At 44.3% G+C, this 19,466-nt stretch overlaps 1 protein-coding gene across 2 annotated transcripts in view; it reads right to left on the bottom strand.

The window, feature by feature from the left end:
* Window positions 1–1,063: 1,063 nt before the first annotated feature.
* Window positions 1,064–19,466, bottom strand: part of FBLN5 (fibulin 5) — a 79,773-nt gene continuing 61,370 nt past the window's right edge. For both annotated transcript variants that reach the window (XM_063948578.1, XM_063948579.1), the window contains exon 11: window positions 1,064–5,570. In XM_063948578.1, coding sequence (XP_063804648.1) covers window positions 5,409–5,570 — 162 coding nt within the window. In that variant the 3' untranslated portion in view covers window positions 1,064–5,408. The remainder of the gene's footprint in view (window positions 5,571–19,466) is intronic.

Below are 19,466 nucleotides of genomic sequence, written 5' to 3'. Positions count from 1 at the left end.
TTTCAAAACTTGCGGTGCAGATGGCTGTTCACCGGAGCCAGGGTCCGCTAGCTAGCAGGCAGCTCGGCATAGGTGTGCGCAGGGGGGGGTGCCTGGTGCGCACAGGCACCTCCTAATGTCTGGCACCCCGATCTCGCATGCCTGATGCAGCAATCACCGAGCAGGCAGATTACTGGCCCCTCTGCGCTGCACCCTGTCAGGACTGCATTACTGACCGGATGCCTGGGTTAATCAAGGGTGCCACTGCCACTGGCTTTCAAACTCCCAGCTCTACCTCCACGTACAAAAACAGTTTGATGTGCTGTGATTACGTCATGCTGCTCGCATGCCCACCCGTCACATGCCCACCTTTCTCCTTCTATGCTATGCCAACGCCAGCCACTGATGAGGAGCAGCATGCAGCCAGCGTTCCTCTTAGGAAGACAAGTTCAATACTGGCAGGCGGTCTGCAGCAGCATTGACACGTCACCCGTTTTTTCCAGCAGCAGCAGTAACTAGTCTGCGACTGTCATTGTCAGTTTAGTTACCGACTTGTAAGTAAGCTGCTGCAGCTTGCAGGGGAAAGAGAGGGGGAGCCAGACCAGGCTGAGGAGGAGCAGCGTAATTGCAGTGAGTGCCATCAGGGGTGTTTGTTTGGTGCACATCACAACATCTGACAATGTATCTGCTTTATTAGGATTGGTACAAGGGTGGATATTTTATATGCGTTGACCATCAATAGATGGTGCTAGACACGCCCAAAAGGCGGTGTTAGACACACCCCTCGGACAGTGCACCCCCTAATAAAATGTGCTGCGCACGCTAGTGCAGCTCGGTGTGGTGTGGAATGAGGGGAGTAGGGAGGTGTTTCTCTACAGTCCAGGGCAGGCAACGAATGATTTCAGCGATTTAGCTCGTAGATTTAAAATCGCAATCTAAAAGCCAAAACCAAATGCATCACCACAATAGATTAAATGGATTCTACCGGTTTAAGAGGGTGAGATGTAAAATGAATTACTAGCTGCAGATATTCCAAAAACATTTTTTCTTTAATGAAATTCTTCACCAATAAAAAAAAAACACCTTCCATTAATAAATTCCATTTTATTTTTCCAAATAAACAAAAACATACAAAAAGTGTATTGCTTAAATAAGCCCCCTTTCCTGATGCGTCAGAGTCTGCAGGGATTTAAAGGCTGGAACAGTTACCTACGGTTACACCACACGAAGACTTTACATTACGTGTATTAGGACCGCATAGAGGATGAAAGTATAATCCCCAATAATCTTATAATCTACATTATTTTCTCTACAGGAATTTAACCATGATTACGTACGGTTGCTGCAATGATGTCACGATGGTCTGCTTAATAATGGATGACATCACTGCTATCCAATTATAGCAATCTCATCTACAGAATCTTATCCCAGTATACACATTACTCATGTATCATAACATACATTATATAATGCCTTCATTCAGTGTCACCATGTTATATAAATATTGTAGTGTGTGTGTATATATATATATATAGAATTTCTAGTTGTGTTCTTCCGTATAACAATGTGAAGCTGCAACATTTTGTTAGGATTAAGGTTTTATTGTACATTGGCCCTCATTCCGAGTTGTTCGCTCGCTAGCTGCTTTTAGCAGCATTGCACACGCTAAGCCGCCGCCCTCTGGGAGTGTATTTTAGTTTAGCAGAATTGCGAATGAAAGATTTGCAGAATTGCGAATAGTAATTTCTTAGCAGTTTCTGAGTAGCTCGATACTTACTCTGCCATTGCGATCAGTTCAGTCAGTTTCGTTCCTGGTTTGACGTCACAAACACACCCAGCGTTCGCCCAGACACTCCCCCATTTCTTCAGACACTCCCGCGTTTTTCCCAGAAACGCCGTTTTTTTCGCACACGCCCAGTTTCCGCCCAGAAACATCCACTTCCTGTAAATCACACTCCGATCACCAGAACGAAGAAAAATCCTCGTTATGCCGTGAGTAAAATACCTAACTTTTGTGTAAAATAACTAAGCGCATGCGCTCTGCGAATCTTGCACATGCGCAGTAAGCAACTAATCGCAATATAGCGAAAATCGGCAACGAGCGAACAACTCGGACTGACCCCCATTGTCCGACCCATTCACTTTACTGAAAACAATTATTTAAAATCGTTACAAATAGTATATACTGTATTTGGAAGCAGTCATCTATCTGGCACGTGACAGGGTATATATCTGCTTGTGCCCCTGGGGAGGAGACATTTCCCACTTCCTCCGCTGTGAAGGATCAGGGGAAATATTGGTTGCTGGGGCAGGGATAGCCTACACTGCGATGCACAGATTATCCGCTCTGTCGGACCTGCTGGAGCACTTGGCACACACTATGTGATGATCGCCCGGTACCCGGATAATTGTGGGATAATAATGACTGGCCCCCAACTGGACCCCCTACCGTTCTCCCATCAATTGAATTGGTGTGTCGAGGATGCAGTCAACCTGGGCCTGCACTACATTCTACAGCACCTACACATTCCCGGTACCTATGCGAGGGTCCTGTGTCAATTTCAGCTCGGCATTCAATACAATCGTCCCCAGCATTCTCCACCCCAAATTACTTCGCCTAGGGCTCCCAGAAGCTACCTGTTCCTGGATAGTAGACTTCCTGACAGATAGGACACAGGTGGTGAAAGCGGGGGAGTTCACCTCGCAAGTGCGGTCCATTAGTACAGGGGCCTATAGATGGGAAGTAGACCGGTTGGCCCAGTGGTGCAGCCACAACAACTTTGAGCTCAACCCCCTCAAAACTGTGGAGATGATAGTAGACTTCAGGAAGACGTCAGCTAGTGCACCTCCGCTAACGATTGCTGATAGTGTGGTATAGCTAGTGGACTCCTTCAAGTTCCTGGGGACCACAGTCTCCCGGGACCTTAAATGGGGGTCCAACGCTGACGCCACTGTGAGGAAAGCGCAGCAGAGGTTGTTCTTCCTCAGGCAACTAAGGAAGTTCAACATCCCACAGAAGCTTCTGCTCCTCTTCTACTCCGCGATTGTGGAGTCGGTACTGTGCTTCTCCATACTGGTATGGTAAGGCTCCACCAGCGCGAGGGACAGATGCAGGCTCCAAAAGGTGGTGAGAACCGCAGAGAAGATCATCGGGCCGACCTTCCCTCAGTCCAGGACCTGTACCTGTCCAGAGCTCAAAAGCGGGCAATGAAGATAGTAAAGGACCAGCTACACCACGGCCACAGCATGTTTAACTTGCTTCCTTCAGGCAGGCGTTACAGGGACGTCCCCGCCAGGTCCACCAGAAGCCTCAAAAGTTTCTTTCCCCGAGTGGTCCACCTGCTGAACTCCTGAACATTGACTAGATGTCCATGTAACTAACTTGTGTCCCTACGGTATACCTATCTGTATGACTGTACTCCCCCCGCCCCACCTGCTTATCTGTTACCTACTTGGCTGTTGTATAGCAAACCGAAGACATATTCCTATTATACGCAAGTATACCTGTCCAATAAAGCTGATTCTGTATAATGCATGGCCGACATAAGGTCGGCAGTGCCACCACTGGGTGAATTACTCCGAACAGTTCAGATCATCTGTAGAATTCCTGTTTTATCGTGGGGTCACAAGCCATTAATTGGTATATGAGGGGAGTCGCTGCGGACGGGAAAAGGATAATTGTGACATAAAAGGGGAGCTGTATGGCGTCACTGCGTGTCACACGGAATATAGACCTGTAATATCCACCCTCACTGTATGATCATGGGAAACAGTATAATAATGTGATTCTGAGACGCACGCAGCAGTGGGCGACCATCTGCAACGGTGGCAGGTGCAGAATCCCCCTCTGACCACGGCCACCTATCCCTGCCGCTGTGTGTCTGGGAACGCAGCCGCTTGCTCTGACGTGCTGCAACACTCCCGTAACACGCCCGCCGGTTGGTCCATTAATGCGTGCACTACTATCCACCTCTTAGTCTCCGCCTAGGATTGGCCGCCACTTTTCCACCACATTTCTGATACCGCGCACCTCCAGCGCTGCAGCAGCATTGTGTGTGCACTCTGTGTAACGCAGGCGCCGAGTGGGTTTTTAACATTTATTACACATGCGCAGTAGCAAACCATCATTCAACTACGTGAATGCCGTCATTGCAGAAGCCCCTTTGTCCACTGTCAAAACTTCCACATTGTGCTAAATTGTCCTGAGCTGACATCATGACCTCATGCGGAAGGGGTGGGGCCACCAGCGCCGCTAAGCACAGAACTGCCTGGTGCATCCTCAGAATGCGGAAGGGGATGCTCCAGGGGGCTGCAGCCAGAGGCAGGGACCAAGGGGCAGCGACACTGCCGCCCACCCTAGTTACAGCCCTGACCTTGCCACTGATATGGGTAACGCTGTCTCACGACCGGAAGGTGACGCTACGCTGGTCATAAACCCACAATCTCACAGATGATACGATGGTCTGAGTGATCCACTGACTCTGGGGGTAATTCCAAGTTGATCGCAGCAGGATTTTTGTTAGCAGTTGGGCAAAACCATGTGCAGTGCAGGGGGGGAGGGGGGGGGCAGATATAACATGTGCAGAGAGAGTTAGATTTGGGTGTGGTGTGTTCAATCTGCAATCTAATTTGCAGTGTAAAAATAAAGCAGCCAATATTTACCCTGCACAGAAACAAAATGCCCCACCCAAATCTAACTCTCTCTGCACATGTTACATCTGCCCCCCCTGGAGTGCACATGGTTTTGCCCAACTGCTAACAAAAATCCTGCTGCGATCAACTTGGAATTTCCCCCTCTATACGTTGAGTGATTGAAACGATTTTACAGCGCCAGCAATCGGTGGTGAGAAATCGCCTATCTCAGTACATCCGCGGAGAGAACTGGACAAATCAAATGAGATTTCAGCGGGAGACTGGTTCCCAGACCACCGGCGATTGCCACGCATTGGCGAGCGTTAATGATATCTGCAGGACGATGGACTGACCGATGGAACATGCCGGGAAATCAAATCACAAGATAACGATTTCCTGGCTGTTCTGAATGATTATCTGCCGGTGTGCGTCCACGAACCATAATACGCTTGGAATATCCATCGGCATATTTGCGAGCAGCGCACACACAGAGGTCATCATCATCATCACAGCAGGTGGAAGCTGCGTCAATACGTTTTACATGAAGACTCCGCACCCACTAAAAATAAACTAAATGAAAATGCTCCTTATCCTGTAATTTGGCTTCCAGTGAATAATTAAGTGATCATTAAATATATGGGGGGGAGGGGGAGGGGGGATTTGGTTCCTGCTATTCTTTAATATGCCTTTTTTATGGGAGTTGTATCTACAGGTAGACTTCCATCTTCTGGTCCATCTCTCAGGAAGCTGCGCATCAGGAAAGGGGAGGATTCCGGTCACACTAGCGCAGCGCTGGCTCAGAATGAATACGGAGACACAAATATCCTCAACCGGATGATGGAGCTGCCTCGGAAGTTCACCACAGTGTTCACCGATATCATTTCCAGGTCAAGGACCAGGTCACGGGGCCCTTTGATTGGTCGCGTCATCACCAGGGTTGCGCTGATAGGCCCAGTTTGCTGTGGAAGAGGAGAGAAATCTGATCAGTGCACAAGACGAGCGATGGGGGCAAATCATCGCGTCTAGGAGAAGATGTAACACACAGACGTATCATTATCCTGGAGTCAGCAACACATAATAAACAGCAGCAACAGGAATCCGCTCTGCTTTAACCACTGTCCACCATCATAGAGGCGAAACAAAGTCAAATGAGTCCTGTAGAGTTTTAAGAAATAATTGGCAATGAGATTTATTCTGTGTCCACAATTTACAGGCGCAATCCACCCAACAATGAGATACGTTTATTCATTGACATTCCGGTTAAACCCCGACACATCTCCCCTCTCTTCCATCACCTGACCACCAGAGAGCTTCCTGACTGGCTAAGGAGAAAGTCCGCACACACCGTACACAGAGCCCGATTCAGACGCTGTTGTGCGAATTCGCAAGGCAGACAATTATAATCGATAATTATCGATCAACTGCACATGTGTACGGATCGTAGTGCGCACGCGCGGGGCCAAACTGCGAACAAATCCAACAATTTTTTTTTATTGTTAGGCATACATAAGTTGATTGACAGGAAGTGGGCGTTTGGGGGTGGTAACTGGCCATTTTCTGGGAGTGTCAGGAAAAACGCAGGCGTTCCCAGGCGTTGTCAGGGCGGGTGTGTGATGTCAGCTCTGGCCCGATCAGCCGGTTTGTATCGCACTGTAGGAGTACGTCCTGGGCTACGCACAGACTGGAAAATCATTAGATGGTGAGTGAGTTGCGAACGGATTTGCAGCTAACCGGCGTTTGCAAAGCTTTTCGCACAGCGTACGCAGACTTGCACGGGGCAGATTTTCACTCTGTGTGGGCGGCGACTATCCGATCGCAGATGTCTGCATATTCGCAGAGGAGCGATCAGGTCTGAATTAAGCCCACAGTGTTGCACCTACAGTAGAATCTGCTCTTCTCCGTATTTTCAAGACATTCATTATTTGCAAATCCAGAAGGATTAGATGGCAGTAATTATTGTGAATGGTCAGGAATTATTATTATTATTATTATTATTATTGTTATTAGTCCAGTATTCCATGGACACCTCTATAGCCCAGAGATTTCGTCATTGCGTATGTACGAAGCTCGGTTACAGGACGCGATACTATTTGCAGCATTCTGACCCTTGTCTTCCTGCAACAGTGACTGATCCCCAATCTATTCCATGCAAAGTAATTCCTGCACGCCGCGATGCGAGAGAACGCGAAGGCTGGTCTGCTGTGTCATATTGGACGACCATATCACATGCGCTTTTTACAAAGGCTCATATTTACCAAGCTCCGATATAAGATGTGATACTGGGGATAATTTATTATACTTCAATAAGGAATGCGTTATCGGGGTGATGTATTGGGAAACGCCTGCTGGTACACATAGTTCAATAGGAAGCCACCCTGCAAAGGGTAAAAATAAAGTAATGGCTTACAATATGTGGTCACTTACCTCCGTGACCCGACGTTCTGTCAAAGTCAGAAAAATATCTCTATGCACACTACCATATTTGCACCTCACACAGGTCCGTACTGCGCATGCGTGCGCTCTCCCGTACGTGCGCATACTCACAGTCGCGGGCACCCGCAGGCGCACGGTATGCGTATTTACGGTAGAGTTTATGTGATCGTAGCGTGCGACTCAATCGTTACATATTTTCACTATATAATGTATTTTGTAGATCATGGTCCCTTTGATAGATTCTGAAAGTTTAGTTAACATAGCATGTTCCTGAACAGAGAGATCCCTCTTTGTATTGTACGAAGGGTCAGACAGGAGTAATACAGTGGTGTTTGGTACCCATCGGAAGAGTATTTAAATAGCAATATTCCGGTGTTGGTTTGGAGCGGATTAATCGCTCGTGCGAATAGTTATGGACATAAGAAGTTTATGTCCATTTACTATTATTTGTTCTTATTTAGTCATGCGGCGGGAAACCCAGTATCCCACCCACCTGAACAGTTGGAAGCAGTCACAGCCCACCTGTATGAATCAACCTATGACCTTTTGTTATAATGCGAAGCCGAATTCCTGTGTCCAATGAACAATGAGATTGTAGGGACCATTGAATTGCATTGTGTGTGGGGCATAAATAGGCAGGCCGACCATATCCAGTTCACTCTCTTCAACGGTTCTCATTGCTGATAATCGGGAGCTGGATATCGAGGCGCATGCGATCGTTTCCCCTTGTGCGTAAGTGTTTCTCCGCAACTATATTGATCTTCTTGTTATTGTGGGCCAATCTCTCTCTCTCTCTCTCTCTCTCTCTCTTTCTCTCTTATTTTCCCTTAGATAGTAATTGTATTGTATTTCCTGTGTAGTTATCTGGTTAGGTAGTCTATGTTATATTGTAGTGTATGATTTGTATTTGTATTAATTCTTTTGCAAGTATATCATTCAAAATATATATATATTAGGCGTTGGACCCTAAGCCCAGGTATCTGTGTATTTCTTATAGTGTCTAGTATTCTCAGAGCGTCGGTGACGCTCAAACAGCTTTTAAGTTAATCAGGTTACACAAGGTTGCATCTACACCCTATCTCTACACAAAGGTTTTACAGCATATTTCATTGTTTATGGTTTAGATATAAAGGTTTAACATTGTGAGCGTCAGCGCCGCTCGTGATCTCCTCGTGGTCTCGAGCGTCCGCTACGCTGATAGCGTAGCATTACGGTAGTCGCTCACCTATAAGTGTGCCCGATACCAACAGCGTATTCTCGTGAGCGTCTGTATCGCTCGAGCAGCCCGCTCCCGATACAGCGTCCGTTACGCTATAGTGAACCATTACGTTAGTCAGCAGCCAATAGCGTGCCTGCCTGTGATCTCTTGGCCGTGAGCGAACGTGACGCTTGAGCGTCTCGACTACGGCTAAGCGATTGTTACGCAGCGAGCGTACCCTTACGGTACTTCATACGTAAATAGCGTACAGTGTTCTTAGACCTCACAAAGGGTTTTATATACGATAAATATTCAGCTTTATCAATTGGCGGCTCGCCCGTCCTTCACATATCTGCACTAGGTAGATACAGCAGACATTATCCATCAGCAAAGGGCGGGAGGTTATATTCCTCGTAGTGCTGTCGGGATAAGCGTCTGCTTCTCTTAGTAAAGGGTGCTGAAGGAATCCGGGACCGGAGGTAAGAACAAAACGATAGTCTCTTTTAAAACTGTTTATTTTTCTGTCTTGCGTACACACGCACGCACATATATATCTGCATTTCTTTTTCATTTGTGTATTTTCGTATATCACTCTTCTGTTTGCCTTTTTATAATTGATAAACGTGCTGAGAGAGATTTGCCGCTATTTCAATAGTTTGAGTAAAGGTAATATAGTTAAAGTATAGACAAACACAGCTGTGCCTGAGAGACAAGGAGGTCAGTGTGGTGCGCGGTAGATGATCGAGGATCATCTACATTGATAAACGTATAAGTTGTGTTACGGTGGATCTTTGCTTTGCGTACACGTGTCTCTAACAAAGGACTGAGACTTGTGTACGCAATCCAAGGGCCGACGCACGCAGCGTATATTACGCAACGGAGCGTACGGGTACGCCCACGTAACTCAAACCACAAGTGTTATTTTTAAAAGGAGATAAATAGCGCAACGCGGTAAATAATGCAAGGCGATAAATAGCGCAACGCAGTAAATAACGCAAGGCGATAAATAGCACAAATTGATTTCAGTTTTTTCCAAAACTTAGTTTAAATACCTTACTTTACTGTAACGCCTCTGGGGAGAGCTATCAGACTACGGGAAATGATTTTTCTGATCAGAAAACTATAAGAATGATAGTGGGTTGAAAACGGTATGAGTGTATTGAATCCCGCTTTGTGGACTTTGTGATCTATGTGATAAAACGGTATTGAATTCCGCTTTGTGGACTTTGTGATCTGTGTGATCTTTGGTGGAACGTGATGAGCACGGTCTGAGTGAAAACGTGCAACAGAGTGTGATAAAGTTTTCGTTGTATTACGCTCTGGCTGTTTTGGAGCACAGTAGGGAGACTCCAATGATCCTACCATTTATGGGCAACAAGTGTCTATAAGTGGTACGATTGGACCGCACGGTTGTATGTGTGACCAATAACGCAACGTGATATGAGGTCGTATATCCATGCGTAAATCTTGCCCTCATACGTGTTGTAGGGAGCACATGCAAGCGTGATTTGTGTAAAGAAAAAGGAAGGGAATTTTCTCAGGAAAATCTCTAGAGATAGGGCCTGCAACGGCTACACGTGTCTGCTAGAAGGCGGACCGGAGATACTCGGAGCAGAAGAAGTTCAGTGGAAGAGCTTTAAGGATTTCCAACGTAAATTTCTGTGTTTGGTGCATTTTAGGAAGTTTTTCTGTGTAAGGTCCACAATGGCAGCCAAGTGCACAACACAGAGACGTTCAGCAGTCAGGATTCAGACTCCAGAGGCTTGCAGACCCCGAGGGTCTGCTCGGTTAGTAATGTGGGGGAAATATGGTCCCCACACTGAGACCTTTTGTGATGAATGGACACGAATGACTGCGGGGGATAAGGCACCATTTCCCGGGATAGGTAGTTTTGACACAGAGGTGTTGCATAATTTAAGGCGGAGGATCTGTCTCATAAAATTCTGGAAACAACGAGTTAAACATTATGATTGTTTGCAGTTATGGCAACAGGAAAGTGACATGCAAAGAAATGTAACTTACACACCTAACTTTCATCTTGAGAGAAGAGACATGGCAATGGAGAGGATTGTGGTTGCGGAGAAAAGCACAAGGGTGAACAATAAAAACACTCTTAGCAACTGTAGTATAGATGATAAGAATAAGTGTAATAAATGTAACAATGATAATTGTAATACTGTTGAATGTACAACTATTAACCCATGCAAGTCGCACCCCATGTTAAACTTTCCTCAGGAACAACAACAAGAAAGTGAGCCCAGCACAATGTCGGAGCCTTTTCCAGAAGCCATCACACAAGACATCCAGGTGGACGCGACCAAATCGGTAAAGACTGTAATCAAACCCCCTAACGGAGGGTCAGGTGAGGTCGTGTCTACAGGTACGTATGGTATTATACATCACGCACAAACAAATGTACCTTATATCGTAGAATCAATTCAGAATGACGTTACTGGACTTAATCCTGTCAGGGTAATTGCAGTACCAAATGGGAAAACTGACTCTTCAGGAGTCACTCCCGTCAGGAACATCGCCATGTACTGCCCCTTTTCCCGGACAGAATTAAGAACAATTCTGTCTGAATTTCCTGATCCCAGGAAAGACTTAGTTGCTTGTCAGAAATACATTAGAGTGCTAGGACATACTGCAGAGCCAAATAACAAAGATTGGAGGACAGTTTTGAGGACATGTTTACCCCCCGATGTTGATTCATTGAAATTTATCGCTGATTGTAAACTAGATGAGGAAGTGCCACTAACAGACGAGTATAACCAAGATAATGTAAAAAGAATTAATCTACAGTTGAAAGAATATTTTCCTACAGTAGTAAAGTGGAATAAAATCTTTACAATAAAACAAAAAGAAGGTGAATCCGCATCAGAGTATTTTCACCGGGCTCTGCAGGATATGGCTAGGTACACGGGTATAGATGACATTGACACTAATGTACACCACAGAGAGGTAGCTGTGTCTGTATTAATGAACAACTTAAAAGACACACTAAAAATTAGGGTACAAACCTCGATACCTCATTGGAGAGGTATCTCGGTCGCTGCATTAAGAGAGTCCGCTATCGAGCATGACCGAAATATCCAAAGAACCAGGGAAGCGCAGGGAGAGCGGTTAATGGCACTGAACATCCAAGCACTAGAGGAGGCATCAAGTCGACCGGAACCCCAGGCCCCTAGCACATGGAGAAAGCCAAGGATTTGTTCAACTGTAATAACCCACATAAAGTTAGACCCCCTAGACCAAGAAATGAGCAAAGTTATAACACACAAAATTATAATCAGGGATCATATAGGAAAAATTTTGGCCCACACCCATAATGTGCAGTCAGGAAAGGTGATCATTAGGACTGATGGTAAGCCTGAGGTTATAGTTAATAAATTGGGAGGTCATTCCCTGAAGACACAGGAATGACCGGGTGAAACGTTGTAAATGTATCTGTGAAATGTTTCTTTTTCTCTCTCCCCATCTCTGACGATTATTGGTAGGATTCAAACATTGCATATATACTTGGTCTTTGCAGAAGTCTACCAAACCCCAGCATGACCTATCCGCACCAATGTATTCTGGCCAGATACAGACAATGGAATATGGAAGTGCTGGGGGGAGGGACTGCGCAAGGAAACCATTAGACATGTAGATATGACAGCCTGATGATCTGACAATGTTTTAAAATGTTTTAAAATGTTTGAAAACAGTTCGTTTGAAAAATGTTTTTTTTTCCCCGTTGTTGTTTATTGATGTGTTTTGTTATATATATACATATATGAATTGTTCTCTCTCTTTTGTTTTTTTTTGTTTTTTGCTGTTGTTGTTTTCTCTCTCTTCTCACTCATGCTTTCATGTTTAAAGATGGTATGTCACACCTCAGTTAGACAAATGGTAATGCAAGATTTTTGCTCCTTACAGAAAGATCGCTGATTTGGAAAGAATATTGCATCATCGGAATGTTCGTTTGGAAGACTGAGAGACAGCACCTTTGAGATGACGACAGAACAAGAAGAACGACAAAGACTAGAGAACTTAATTATCGTAACAAGTCTCTCTCCCCCTCAAACTGTTTTTTTTTGTACCCCATTACAAATTTCTTCTTTTCTCCTCCTGTAAGATGGACTTGCCCAAAGAGACTGTGATATGGATTTTCCTGTTGACCATGATGTTGACCAGAGCAGTCTGTTCCGGCGAGAGTACCATGGAGGTCGAGAAAGGATCCAGAAAGGTTCCGATGACTGAGACGGAGGTGTAAATTTCCAATAGCAACACAACCACCAAGCAAAGGCGAGTACCGGAAACGATCTAGCAGACATGTTATTTGTAAACATTGTGAAGGATTGTTAGCTGAAAAGAAAACTGTATCTGTCGGCTCTGTAACAATGTCATTGAGGATGGGTGCATAAAGAAATGCCAATCCAGTTTTAATATCCATATGGACCGGCATCCCTTGAGTGACTATCACTCCTTAGTGGGTAGTGTGTTAAATAAAGCAGATTGTTGGGTATGCTCTCAAGTACCTCAAGGTCATAGCAAATCAGGGCTAGTACCATTTCCTTTAACGATAGGGGAGGTACTTGAGTTAAGCGGTGGGAGACCGGTGGACAGGAGGTTTAATATCTCCAGCCCTCCTAGTTTGAAGCTCCACCAATACCATGTGGATAGGTCCCTATTATGTTTTAACATCTCCAATCCCCGAAAGCCGGGAAATTGGGAAGTGTCATGGAGTAATCAGACCATGACCTTTTCGCATAGAGCAGATAGAATGCCTACAGATACAGAGCTTATACGCCACATAGCCGGTAGTGGAAAATCTTTCCGATATAGATATACCTTAGGAAATAGGATTACGAGAGTTGGAGAGGTATCACCAGGATACTGTGCACATATCGTACAACCTGATACGTGTACTAAGCAGATGGAAGAATTAGGGTTAGGAGATTTCACATGGAAGGTGTGTAATATGGTTATGTCCTACTCCGTCCCATATGTTCTTCCCGATGATGCATATTTCATATGCGGGAGAAAGGCGTATAAGTGGCTTGCCCCAAACTCTGAAGGATTGTGTTATATTGGAAAAGTACTGCCTGAAGTAATGACTGTATCACATGAAAAAATGAAAGACATACACCGTGTTGCCCAAACTCCTTATACTCACACCGATTACGAGCACGTAGTTAAACGGCACCTGATAGAAAGAACAGAGCATCCGGCCTCTGACATGATCCATGAATCCACCGGGATTCAGTTTCTAATCGCGTTAGATATCACTCGCACCGCTAGAGGAGTGTTGAATTATAAATACATATCTGCGCTCGCCAATTTGTTAGATAATATCACTGAAATGTATGATGACACGTTTAGGTATACTGGAAGAGAACTTCAGGCTTATAAAACAGAACTGGTACAGCATAGAATGGTTCTTAATTACCTCACAGCAGTGACAGGCGGATATTGTGTCACACTGGCAACACAATACGGCGTGAAATGTTGCACATATATTACGAATAGCACCGAGGACCCGGTCGAGGTCATAGACCAAAAGATGGACGATATTCTCCAACTGAAGTGGGAATTTCGCAGGAGACACAATCTCACTCTTGCTGCTGTAGGTAATGAGCTGACTGGTTGGGTGTCATGGTTGAACCCGCGAAATTGGTTCTCTGGTTTAGGAGACTGGGCTCAAGGAGTCATAATGGATGTTGGGAAGTTTCTCCTATGTATCTTAGGTGTTATCATAACGATTGGTTTGATATTTAGATGCGGTCAGGCTTTAATGAGGTGCAATCATCGTACAAGGGTAATGAGTTTAAGGAGCAAGGAAACTGTAATTCCAATAGACTTGATTTATGACCCAAATGTAGAAACAATGATGTGATGAAAATGCGATTTCTACGGTCCGTTTCTTTCACCTGTTTTTCCGTTTCCTCCAAGGTAAAAAGACCCACTTGGACGAGGAATTTGATGAGCCGATATACAGACAACAGAGAGATTAAAGAAGAAGTTTTGACAACCTGATACACAGATTTTTGATGAACTATGCCATGGATCCCCAGTTTCCCTAGAAATTTTAAAATTACGCTAGCCCAACACTTTTGTAAATCTATGGACATTGACAGCTTTTGCTCGCACCTTATGGGCAAAAGCACAAAGAAGACTGCATTCAACAGACACCAAACAAGACATCAATCGACGAATGTACATTTACCTGACATAGAATACCACCGCATTTACCGTAATTATGTCTTTTCTTCATTTCTACATCCCTCAGGTAAATGACACACATAGTCGATAGGGAATACAGGCACAGATATCAGCAATCACATATCTCCCCCATTCATGTATCATCAACTAAAATGTGCTCCCCCATTTTGTTACAACCAAAGCCGAAAAGAGCTCGGTAAAGTTTGACAGCCCATCCACAGACACGTACCACGGGATAAGAAGGAATTCAAATGTATACTTCGCAATACCTCGAAGCTTGATGTACCACACGTACGGCACGATGATACATGACCCCCCAAACATGGACTCATACACACATGCTTCTGCTATCTCACTAGGTCATACCCTTTTCCTACCTTCTCCTCTCCTCCCCTACCCAACCATGTAAATGTATTAACCCCTGACATATATTTTTCTCTTTTTGAAATGTTTTAGAAGGTGGCAGTTATTGTTGACTGCCAAAGGGTGGACTGTCAAAGTCAGAAAAATATCTCTATGCACACTACCATATTTGCACCTCACACAGGTCCGTGCTGCGCATGCGTGCGCTCTCCCGTACGTGCGCATACTCACAGTCGCGGGCACCCGCAGGCGCACGGTATGCGTATTTACGGTAGAGTTTATGTGATCGTAGCGTGCGACTCAATCGTTACATATTTTCACTATATAATGTATTTTGTAGATCATGGTCCCTTTGATAGATTCTGAAAGTTTAGTTAATATAGCATGTTCCTGAACAGAGAGATCCCTCTTTGTATTGTACGAAGGGTCTAACAGGGGTCATACAGTGGTGTTTGGTACCCATCGGAAGAGTATTTAAATAGCAATATTCCGGTGTTGGTTTGGAGCGGATTAATCGCTCGTGCGAATAGTTATGGACATAAGAAGTTTATGTCCATTTACTATTATTTGTTCTTATTTAGTCATGCGGCGGGAAACTCAGTATCCCACCCACCTGAACAGTTGGAAGCAGTCACAGCCCACCTGTATGAATCAACCTATGACCTTTTGTTATAATGCGAAGCCGAATTCCTGTGTCCAATGAACAATGAGATTGTAGGGACCATTGAATTGCATTGTGTGTGGGGCATAAATAGGCAGGCCGACCATATCCAGTTCACTCTCTTCAACGGTTCTCATTGCTGATAATCGGGAGCTGGATATCGAGGCGCATGCGATCGTTTCCCCTTGTGCGTAAGTGTTTCTCCGCAACTATATTGATCTTCTTGTTATTGTGGGCCAATCTCTCTCTCTCTCTCTCTCTCTCTCTCTCTTTCTCTCTTATTTTCCCTTAGATAGTAATTGTATTTCCTGTGTAGTTATCTGGTTAGGTAGTCTATGTTATATTGTAGTGTATGATTTGTATTTGTATTAATTCTTTTGCAAGTATATCATTCAAAATATATATATATTAGGCGTTGGACCCTAAGCCCAGGTATCTGTGTATTTCTTATAGTGTCTAGTATTCTCAGAGCGTCGGTGACGCTCAAACAGCTTTTAAGTTAATCAGGTTACACAAGGTTGCATCTACACCCTATCTCTACACAAAGGTTTTACAGCATATTTCATTGTTTATGGTTTAGATATAAAGGTTTAACATTGTGAGCGTCAGCGCCGCTCGTGATCTCCTCGTGGTCTCGAGCGTCCGCTACGCTGATAGCGTAGCATTACGGTAGTCGCTCACCTATAAGTGTGCCCGATACCAACAGCGTATTCTCGTGAGCGTCTGTATCGCTCGAGCAGCCCGCTCCCGATACAGCGTCCGTTACGCTATAGTGAACCATTACGTTAGTCAGCAGCCAATAGCGTGCCTGCCTGTGATCTCTTGGCCGTGAGCGAACGTGACGCTTGAGCGTCTCGACTACGGCTAAGCGATTGTTACGCAGCGAGCGTACCCTTACGGTACTTCATACGTAAATAGCGTACAGTGTTCTTAGACCTCACAAAGGGTTTTATATACGATAAATATTCAGCTTTATCAGTTCTTACTGCACATGTGCGGTCACTGGGCCACGCGTGTGCAGGCAGCACCCGTGTCCCTTGCCTGACAAATGTGTGAAAATGTAGCCCACAGATTCCCATAATGAGGACGTAACCTATCAGGGCCAAGCTGCGAAAGCCTCATTTTTGGAGCTGGGTGCATTTCAGAATTTAGCAGAACCCATATAAACCCTTGTGGCCACTGTTGGGAATATGGGACCCAGCAGATATCCACCTTCATATATTTGGGGGACGCTTCATTTTGCAGGAAACATCCGCAAACAGCTGTTTTTGGAAGATTTCCCGCAAAATACTGTTAATAAATAAGGGGATTAGGTGGAAACTGGAACGGACCAGACTCCGGAACGCCAGACTGGACCGGACCAGCTCCCTGCAGCGGCCTCAGACGCTGTCTGGTTCTCTGTTCACGTCTCCCTGCACCGTTTGCTGTGTGACAGCTGTTACATACAGCGGGACGGGCACAAAGAGCCACGCAGCTGCTCGGGTCGCAGTACGGAGCCGATCCAGTCCGGCGTTCCAGAGTCCGGATCGTTCCGGCTTTCTCCCAATACCATAAATAAGCCCCGAAAGACACAAATTTAACAAAATTACACCTAACAGGCTATTGCACAAGAAACAGGATGTTGTTTTGTTTCAGCCCGTCACTGTGTATCCAGCGGGTCCAGCATAACACTGCTGCATTCTACTCACTATGTACTAAAGAGTGGAAACTGCAATATTTATAGTTCAATAAATAAAAGCAATCAGCTCCTCTACACGTCACAGGCTGACTGTTCCTGGAAACTCTATGTGCCCTGGAATGTATGGAAACTCATTAGTTATACAAATGGTTATCAGGCCTGCAGACAAGCTGCAGATAAACGTAGGGTCACGTCACAGAACCTGCTCAGCCTATGCACACAGCGGTCTGCAGTACAGTGCCGTCTCCTTCTGGGGATAAAAATAGGAGACTATAAAACCAGTATCCCATCCTCAGACATGGAAGACGAGGACTGCTGTCTATGACAGACAATGAAACCTGCAGACGCCAGGGGTGCGAGGCTATTAGATGGGAAGGGGGAACTGTACTGTGACAAATTTCATTGGGTTGTCTTTTGGATTCTGCCAGTTGTTAAGGATGTTCTTGATGTTGAGAACCCATCACATCTGCATCATTTACCCAAAAATCATAAGTGCACCACAAACTCGGCAAGTTGTCCCTATAATTTCATAGTGGGTCCAAAACTTCTCCTTATGTTCTGCAGTTTCATCCTTCCAATGTCATTTTCTGTAATTCCACATGAAGGACACTACAACACTATTCTATTCTATTCCCACTGTACTTTGGGAGATTATAGTAGGATAACGTGTGATGTATTATGTTATAACACTCCCCTTACGGGTACAAACCACACCCCTATTATTTATTTAAAGATGCTATTCAGGGATGAAACGTAATCTTATTTTATATTCCAATCAATTTCTTTTTCCTCTGAATATATTATTATTCGATGCACAGATATGGTCAGATAGCAGGGTCCGCCATGGGCACCAGATTGGCTCAATCATACTGGTGCCATATATTTTACAGTATGTGTTTTATTATCATCATTTCTTATATACAATTTTATGTATCTGTATAATTTTATTGTCTTTATTCCTTTTATAATAATATGTTCTATATAGATTAATGCCTTTAGTTTTTTTTTATTATATATATATATATATATATATATACACACAGCATATATAAGTGTGTGTACTGTAGATATGTATGTCTATTTGCATTAATATATTTGCAAAAGTTGAATATTATGTTTTTTTGTTTCTTTAACTTAGATTTTCCTCCACAGATAGGGTTAATTGGAGGATTGTGTACACCAATTATACCATTGTTTGGTGGTACCTTAATTATGGACCATAGAGGTGAGTGTCATATTTGGCCTTTGGACCGTAGTACATATAGGCTGGATATAGGGTGCAATCTGGACTGTTATTAATCTGTATATTTAAAAGACTGTATCTAAAGGTGACTTTACGCTTTGATCCAGGCACATTTTAGCGTTCTCGTATTTTTAGAAATCATGTTAAACAACATTAGTAAAAATATATTGTTAAATATTCTAAATATTGTGTAATATTTGGTATTGTTTAGATTATACTGGGGCTATTTAGCTTTTGATATGTTTACGCTTAATCCAGTTACATTTATATAATCCATATAAAATTGCACTCACAATTATTCAAGTAGATTTTAGTATTTTAACAATCATATGGTGTAATAGATGTATTATGGTCACGGCCAGTGGTCAGGTCATGTTGGGGTGTAGTGTACTATGTCTATATAGGGTGTAATAGATGTATTATGGTCATGTCATGTTGGGGTGTAGTGTCCTGTGTCTGTATAGGGTGTAATAGATGTATTATGGTCATGTCATGTTGGGGGTGTAGTGTCCTGTGTCTGTATAGGGTGTAATAGATGTATTATGGTCATGTCCAGTGGTCAGGTCATGTTGGGGGTGTTGTGTCCTATGTCTGTATAGGGTGTAATAGATGTATTATGGTCATGGCCAGTGGTCATGTCATGTTGGGGGTGTAGTGACCTGTGTCTGTATAGGGTGTAATAGATGTATTATGGTCATGGCCAGTGGTTGAGTCATGTTGGGTGTAGTGTCCTATGTCTGTATAGGGTGTAATAGATGTATTATGGTCATGGCCAGTGGTCATGTCATGTTGGGGGTGTAGTGTCCTGTGTCTGTATAGGGTGTAATATATGTATTATGGTCATGACCAGTGGTTGAGTCATGTTGGGTGTAGTGTCCTGTGTCTGTATAGGGTGTAATAGATGTATTATGGTCATGTCATGTTGGGGGTGTAGTGTCCTGTGTCTATAGGGTGCACTATAATTGTATTATGGTCAGGTTATGTTGGTTAGGTTGCTATGATACTCGCATTGGTAAGGTCATGTTGGGGAGTGTAGTGTCCTATGTCTGTATAGGGTGTGTGACAAGAACACTGG

The sequence above is a fragment of the Pseudophryne corroboree genome, chromosome 12 (genome assembly GCF_028390025.1).
Source record: "Pseudophryne corroboree isolate aPseCor3 chromosome 12, aPseCor3.hap2, whole genome shotgun sequence".
Lineage (NCBI taxonomy): Eukaryota > Metazoa > Chordata > Amphibia > Anura > Myobatrachidae > Pseudophryne > Pseudophryne corroboree.
This window is presented reverse-complemented; position numbering and strand designations above follow the sequence as displayed.